We start from the raw sequence: 8642 nt of genomic DNA, 5'->3' as shown, positions 1-8642 counted from the left end.
TAGGCAGAGAGCGAGAGCTCCTCCAGACTGTGCTCCTCTCACAGAATAGCTAGGAATAGCTCGGTATCTCTGAGGCCTGAGGAGAGGTCTCTGGGAAAGAGGGCGGCCCTGGGCTGAGAGAGTAGCAAGGGAGGGGGCCTGGAAGGGGCGGTAGGATCGGAATTCAGAGTTGACAAATCAGAGGACACAGTTTAGATCCCTTACTTTAAACCCTTGATCCCCCACTGCCTGCCTTTTTCTTAGGAAGGAGGAGTGAAATAACTCAGGGGGAAGTGAGAGCCTGGCACTGCACTCTGTGCCCCACGATGCTTGCACCTCGCCATGGTCATGGTGCCCTGACTGTCTTGGCTTCCCACTTCCTGATCACCCTGCTCGGGACTTCAGGTAAGCGACTGGTCGCCTCACAGCTGACTGAGCGCTGCGTGTGTTCCTGGTGCTCCAACCTCTCAGCTCACACGAAAGAAGTCAGGTCAGGGGTGCCACAGAGAGAATAAGAGCTCTTCATTGGCCTGTGGCTTGCCAGGCGCACCTCTGAGCCAGACCTGCAGCCGACTATAGCTGGAAACTACCCTGGTCTGCGGTGGGCCAGAGAAGAGAAACTGTTCTGGATGCACGAAACTAGTAGGCCCCAGGGCGAGGGTGGCTAAGCCTGTGACAGGGAATTTTTGCGCGTAATGGTTGGTAGTCCTTAGCTGACTTTCCTAACAGAGAACATACACTCGCTGCAAAAGATCTAGAAAAATTACCCTCTGAGAGTGATATCTTTATTTATTCCAGGACAGGGAGCATTGAATTTCCCCCTCTGTTGTACAGCCACAACTCCGCGGGTGGAGCCGGAGAGTGCAAAGTGTATTCCTAAGATTAAGTCTGTAAATTGTGAGGAATTGAGCAATTAAAGGGAAAAGACACATCTGTAGTCTTTCTCTGACCTGTGGAGAGTACTTCGACAAAAAGAAAGGGACAAAGGGACAGAGGATTAAATTTACTTTCTTTTTTAGGGTGTAGTTTTTTGTTTTTGTTTTTCAAATGTGTTGTCGTTTATAATTCTTGAAGTTGTCTGTCCCCAATATTTTTAAGTTATATTTTGAAAAACTCAGCAAAACAAAAACAAACAAACAAAAATAGAGAAAGCCCCAACTAAACACAGCAGCCATTCTTTGGGTCAGACTTGGTACACTTTTCTAAAAAGGAAAAACAGGTAAAGTGACTGCTCTGGTAGATGGTGCCTGCTGCTTTGGGTAGTGATTGCTTTTCCAGCCTGGAAAACCTAGGATCCTCAACCTTTTGCCACAGGGCCAAATGGTGGAAATCGCTAACAGGACTGTAATTAGCACCAGTCCGTAATTAGCTGCCTATACTGGAGTCTGGAGGTGGCTTACTTTGCAGCCTTTAGAGCTCTTGTGACTCCAATGTATCCAGAAAATCTCAGAGCCAAACTTTCCACCCAAGATCCCCCAGGCCAATTCCCAATGTGTACTAGATTTTTGACAAGGTAGTGGGCACTAGACACAACTGGAAAATCTTAACAATTTATTTTTAATTGTCATCTGCATTTTCCTTCATCACCCAGTTTTCAGTTCTTGGAATTGTAATACCCACTCCCATTCTTTCCAGGCTTTCTGTTGAACCTAAACTTTATATCACCGGTAAGAATCTGGAGGTGTACTGTATGTTCTTGGTCAAATTATTTAAATTCTTTGGACCTCTAGGACTTCTAAAGGTCCATTGAGATAATTCCAACATAATGAGGACAATAATACATCATGTGTTAGTCATTTAACAACTCTTTTTTGAGATATCTGTGGTAGAGTTCAAAGAGAGATGGATATCTGAACAACTGGTCTTTAGTCTTGGCCCTACCACAAATACACTGTGTTCCCTTATTCTCTTGAGCCTTGGATCTTTAATTATAAATGATAGGGAAAACTTGTATTTGGCTTCCATCTTCTTTGTCAAGAAGAAAGACAATACCAGATTAGAAAAAGTAAACCAAATATTGGTAGTAATATGACATTTGCTGTGGATTGGAGATGGAAAGAGAGCACCTTACTGCTGGAATTAGGTGCAAGTCTCCCAGCTAGAATGGTTTCCCTGGGCACTGAGAAAACATTTGGATGAGAAATAATGAATCACTGAAAATACTCACAGAGATGTCATATATCTAGAGACGGCCAGTTGTAGTCCTGTATTTCAAAAAGAAGGAAAAAAGTATTACAAAACCTCTGTTCTTGCTGTTGCTCTTTGTAAGAATCTAGAATTAATTATTTACAAGTTTATTACCTAAACTCCTAGAAGAGAAATCCATAATCATTAGAACTGGTGTTAGTTCATTGAAGATAGGATTGGCAGAATAATGCAGTTTCTTTTTGCAGTAGGATTTCTGAAATTTAAACAAAGGGGAATGCTGGAGAAATAAAATACTAGGGTCTCCTGAGGAATTGAATAAAGTCTCTTCCTGTTAGAGAAAGATGAAGATTAGACCTAGGGGGCTTGTAAGTGTTTGGAATGGCCTCAGAACTGCTGGTTAAGGGGCACACATAAAATATATTTTTAGAATGGATATGTGTCTGGAGGACAATTTCTAAAAAGGAAAAAACACTAGGCGTTGGCTTCATTTTCTTCAATAATTTTGTGCTTGTATAGGAGGACAATATTTGTGGCATAATGAGAAAATATTCAATTAAAAGAAGGAAGATATGGTCAGTTATAGAATTGGTATTCAAAAGGGCAATAAGAATGTTAATAAATATAAATACAAGCTTGTAACTTTGGGTACTCCTCTTCCCAAAGAGAAAGGGGGAAATAAAACCTTTAAGAAAATAATTGGAAGACATGGCTTATAGATGCATATTTGTGGGAAAAAAAAAAGATAGGGATATTTGCACTGACATATATTGCTGACATATTCAACTTACAGGCAAGTAAAACACATATTTTGATTATATTAAAAAATAATATTCAGACCTAGAAAAAAACAAAAACAGAAAGATTCTACTCTCTTCTTCACTGGCCAGACTCTACCTGGTGTACTGCAGCTTGACTTTGGGCACCACATTCTCAAAGGGACACTGACAAGGTGCAGTGTTTTCATAAGAGATTAAATTGGATGGAAAGGGTTCTTGAATTTTTTTTTCAGTTAAGGAACAAAAAAAATGTAGGGACTTTTAGCTGGGAGAAGGAAAAGCTCTTTGAGATGGGGTGGGAAGTTGTATGAAAGCTGTCTACAAGTGTTTGAAGGGCCATTTACACACAAGAACATTCCAACCATTTTAGCTGCTGCAAATGAAATGGGCTAACTTGGGGGCCGGAGAGTCCCCTATTACTGGGAATATTCAGAAAGAAGTAAAAAATTACAAAGAATAAAGTTCCTACCTTTTCCCTGTAGCAATCATGTAGATATTTGAAGTTCTAAATCCCTTTCTCTCTTAATCATACTTCTCTGGTTATAATATAGGGGTTGGCAAAAGTAGGTTTACAGGTATAATACAAATAAAAAATACAATAATTATTAAATAGTAATAATATAAGAATAAACTACAGGTTTTGTGTATGCACAATTGCAAACCTACTTCTGCCCACTCCTGTATGCTAATGGCTTAATTAAATTAGGGAGCAAGAGGCTCCAGCTAAGAAAGAAACAAAAAAGAAAACAACTTCATTATCTGGTGACATTTTCAGTCCATGCTAGGCTCTCTGGTAATGATATGAAAGAGTAAAGATAAAAACGATTGGAGGAAGACAGATCTTGGGAAAGTTCTGTGGGTTCTCAGATTTCCTATTTGTTATTCAAGGATTCTGTGATCCCAGGAAATAGCACTTGCTATATATACATATAGATGAAGTTTATTAAAGTTCTAAGGCAGAAGAGAAGCTGTTAAGTAAAACTAGCTGAAACATGATCATAAAGATTTTATGAAGAAAAATTGTGGTGCCTGCAAGGGAAGGATACCACTATGTATCTGTCTCTCCACTATTTCAAAAGGCTAATGTGGAAATTAGCTGGTCCTCAAAGGTAGGTGTCATCTTCATGGTGGTACCCTGAATTATCTGAATCATGATGGCTCAAACACTAATCTCTAACTAGAAATCCTTTGGAAAATCAAGTATTTTCTACTAGTGAACCTAATGGACCTCTTCCCAAAAGGGAAAAAAAGCTGAAATATTTAAGATTAAGCTAAAATGAAGTTCTTGGACTTATTTTCTTTTGTTTAGGGATACAAAAAGACAGGACACTGAGTCTCTAAATGGCAGGTGGAGTGGGAGCAGAGACTTGGTGATTGGGATGGTGATGTGTTCAAAATCCATTATTTTCCTCTTGTATTTGATAGCCCCAGTCTCTCTGTTTTGAAGTCTTTGTCTAACTTTGTAGAAGTTCCCTCAATTTGTATAGGCTTTCCTACTGTCCTCCCTCTCTGCCTTTTTGTAAAATGCTCTTCACAGTCTCATGCACACAGTGCTCAGCATTCCACATATCTTGGATGCAAAACCAGCTCTTTGGATTTGGCCTGGTGTTTTTGAAATCAGATCAGACTGTTGAACTGTGCAATGCTGGCCTCTAGGATTTCAGATGTGGGAATGGGGGGAGGCCAAGTAAGTCAAGATTTGGTCTTTCTACCTGCACCTCCTTTAACCAGAGAAGTTCTGCTCTTATTTATTTTATACTAGAGGCCCAGTGCACGAAATTTGTGCATGGGTGCAGTCCCTAGGCCTGGCTGGCAATCAAAGCATGAGCATCTGGCGTGGAAGTGGGGGGGTCCCAGTTGACCTCTGGGCCCTGGGAAGCACCTGGGCCCCCAGGTCCCTGTGTGCCTCCTTCCATCTGAGTCACGGCACCCGAGTGCCCATGTGGAGATGCGGTGAGCACAGCTGGACACCGCAGGCTGGGGCGCAGTGTGGGCCTCTGGGCTGCCCAGCGGCACCGCACTGAAGTCAGGCAGGCAGTGTGCTCTCTCCTGGCCAGCCTTGCAGACCTGCTCCTGAGTGAACCCTTGGGCTCATGGGGAGCCCGACTGGCACCTGTGGTCCCGGCAGCTGAGGCCTTGCTCACCTGGAAGAGGCCGCTTGGGTGCAGGGCAGGCTCCTTGCCGGCGCCCAGCACCTGATCGCGGGGGGAGGGGGAGAAGTGGGGGGGAAAGGGGACTTCCCCAGTGTGGCAGCCCTGGCATCTTGGGGGAGGGTAGCAGAGGGAGTAAGAATGAGCTTGTGGGCATCCCGCATTCTCACTGCACCTTCATCCCCATCATCCCCATCCCCAGGTAGCCAGTGAGAGGTTGCAGTGCATCACTGATGCCTGCCACGTTCTGCGTCGCCCCCTGGTGGTCAGCATACATCATAGCAAGTGGTCAAACTCTCGGTGGAATGACCACCTGAGGGGATAATTTGCATTTGCATATTAGGCTTTTATTAGATAGGGTATTGAGTTTAGAGTTAAGGCTAATTTGAAATGATGATCCAACTACTAAAATTAAAAAGAAAATAGATGGAAACACACTGGACTACAAGATTATATCCAGGGCTTTCCAATTTCTGAGAGTTCATGACTCTCAGACATCATTTCCAGGCTAATTGTAATCTCTAAGGAGCAGGGAATCTTAGGAAGTTAACCCTGCCTTTTCCTTTTCCTTTTCTAAGTAGATAATATAACATATCTAAGGGGCCTGGGATGAGCTCCTTTAAATAGAAAGGTTCCAATTTATCAACTTGGCATTTAAAGTGCCACCAATGTTCTTGCAACCATCCAGGAGTCAAACATTTGTTCTGAAATCCCAAGATAAAATATTTGGATTCCTTGTCCCACTTATAGAGTTATATGATCTTAGATGGTCAGAGCTGCAATGTCATCCTTAGGGTGAACATACATCCCAGTTTTCCCAGTATAGCCCAGTGTTACCTATTGACACAGACTGACTATTAATGATTTCTCAGTTTTGATGGTAAATTATATGGTCACCCCAATCTAAAGCCCACTTGTCTCATCCCCTTGGGTTACAGTTAGGCCTAGAGAGGAAGAGACTTACCCAAAGTCACACAAAGTATTATTGGCATCTCTGGAAATCTGGCTAGAATTATGCACCTGATATTTAGTATTATGGCATTGATCTGGTAAAATGAATATTTCCTTTTAATTTGTTTTAAAGAATATCCAACAGGCATTCACACATCTAGTTCTAAGTACTGCTCTGTAATCTTCAGGCCCAGTCTAAACTTATGTGTTTTCCTATCTGTACTTTTCCAAAGATTATTTTAACAAAGGCATAAGCAAAGAGCTCTGTGTCTTCTTTCATGATTTCTCAAATGATTAAATAGGGGTGGAATTTCTTGATGCTGGCAGCACTGGTGTGTCTGGATACCATACAGATCTCTCTCCAATGGAAACTGCATTTTCTCACTTCTATTTGGATCCCAGCTCCCTGTTTGGTGATATGAGCTATTTCTTATCAACCTTATGAAACAATAGACTCTCCTGGCTAGAGGTAAGAGTCTATGAAGAGCATTTAAAACCCAGTCCTTCCTTTATTTAACTCTTATATTACCGTCTTGCCAGGTAGTTGTCCAGTTTATGGTTGTACATCACTAGCTTAGGAGGTAGATTATTCCACCTTAGGAAAACTCTATTAAAAGATCTTCCTCATGTTTAATTTAGACCTTATCTCCCTGGGCTACCACACACTAATCCTAAAAATCTAAACCCATACTTTGGGCCATGCAGAATATAATTAGCTTCACTTTCCCCATAATATTCCTGCAGAGATCTGAAAATGAAAATGAGTTAACATTTATTAAGTGTTTACTATATGCCAGGTACTGCTTTAAATACTTTACCTTATTTTTTATTAAATTTATTGGAATGACATCTATAATAATAAAAGTGTAATATGCTAGTTAGACCGGATGTCCTTCCAGAAATCCTTGCGGGGCTGCTGCTGTGAGGGCAGGCGTGGCATCTGGGGCTGTTGCTGCAAGGGCCAGGGCTGCTTCTACGAAAGCTGGGTCTGCTGCCCTGGCCCTCGGAGCCCCTTGCATGAATTTTGTGCATTGGGCCTCTAGTTGGTTAATAAGATTATATAGATTTTAAGTATACAATTCTATCATACATCATCTGTAGATTGCATTATGTGTTTACTACCAAACATCAAATCTTCTCCTGTCACCATATATTTGACCCCCTTTACTCTTTACTATCCCTACACCTCTTTCTCTCTGGTAACCACCATACTGTTGTCTGTGTCTATGAGTTTTTGTTTGTTTTTCTTGTTTGTTCATTTGTTGCTTTTAATTTTATAGCCCATATATTAGTGAAATCATATGGTTCTTGACTTTTTCTGCCTGACTGATTCCACTTAACATGCTATTCTTAAAATCCATCCATGTTGTTGTAAATGACAATATTTCATCTTTTTTAATGACTGAGTGGTATTCCATTGTGTATATGTACCACACCCTCTTTATCCAATCATCTATTGAGGGACACTTCATTTGTTTCTGTGTCTTGGCCACTGTAAATAATGCTGCAATGAACATAGAAGTGCCTTTATCTTTTCAAATAAATTAAACATTTTATTAGCTCATTTAACCTCCCAACAGTTTCTTAGGGAAGTATTATTATTTCTTATTACATATCAAGAAACTGAGACGCAAAGGAACAGAGTGACTGGCCCTAGACACACAACTTGTAAGTGGTAGGCATAATTTGAATGGATGCAGTCTACCTCATGTTCTTAACCATGTTCTAATTTATGTTCTTAAGCATTAGGCTGCACTGTTGGAATTGAGTCTCTTGACCCTCCTGATCACCTTGCAACTTTTCCTCACCTTGCTTTTCTATATTCTAATACTAGTAAATTGAGCGTGGCTTGATACTCAGTTGACTCCCATCTCCTCCCCCCCCCCCAATAATAAATAATAAAGTGTTTCGAAGGGGAAGGAGGCTTTCAAAGCTGTGGCTGGACACCATAGCAGTGAGCAGAGGGAGGGGTGAATAAGTGGGGAAGATTCTTATCTCTGAGAGGTGAACTTGTAGCTCTTTGTTATTCCCTGGCTCTTTCCAACCTCAGAGCAGTCACTGACCATAGACAGAACCGAATTTGGCCCCAGTCTGTCTGGCACCTCTGGATGGGAAGGAAATCTATGCATGTTAAGTATATTTTGAGATCCTACCCACTTTAGCTTTGCTTCTCCAAATAGGTTTCCTTAGATCTTCCTGTGTTTTTTCATAACTGTGGGAAAGACACTGTCAAGGAAGTAAATGAGGATGTTTGCCCATGATCAGAGATTGTTTAGGAAAAGGGGTCAAGGTGGTTTGACCCTTGTACTATCTGGCCAATTTTCTTTTCTTCTGTTTTCCTGTACCATTATCCCCTCCAGTGCTTCTTAGTTTCCTTCTGATTCCGCTTTTCCATTCTTTTCTTGTAAAAACTTTCAGGCCACCTTCATCCAGACTGCATTAACGGTGCAAAGAGTACTGTTTTTAGAATCCAGATAACCTAATTCTGGGCCTAGCTATGTCACGTACTCATTGTGTGATGTGGAAGTGTCTGTTGCCCTCTCTGAGCCTCGGTCTCTTTATCTTTAAAATGGGAGAACTGGACTAGAGATGATATTTGAAATGCTCTGCTGCTTTGAAGCATTGAGTTCTCCTCTAT

At 41.4% G+C, this 8642-nt stretch overlaps 1 protein-coding gene across 1 annotated transcript in view; it reads left to right on the top strand.

Moving 5' to 3' along the window:
- Positions 1-249: 249 nt before the first annotated feature.
- LOC308510763 (vascular endothelial growth factor receptor kdr-like) overlaps positions 250-8642 on the top strand; it is a 435828-nt gene continuing 427435 nt past the window's right edge. Inside the window, exon 1 of the mRNA XM_081080791.1 lies at positions 250-384. Coding sequence (XP_080936917.1) covers positions 306-384 — 79 coding nt within the window. The 5' untranslated portion in view covers positions 250-305. The remainder of the gene's footprint in view (positions 385-8642) is intronic.

Source organism: Myotis nattereri (assembly GCF_964212035.1).
Source record: "Myotis nattereri genome assembly, chromosome: X".
Classification (NCBI taxonomy): Eukaryota; Metazoa; Chordata; class Mammalia; order Chiroptera; family Vespertilionidae; genus Myotis; species Myotis nattereri.
This window is presented reverse-complemented; position numbering and strand designations above follow the sequence as displayed.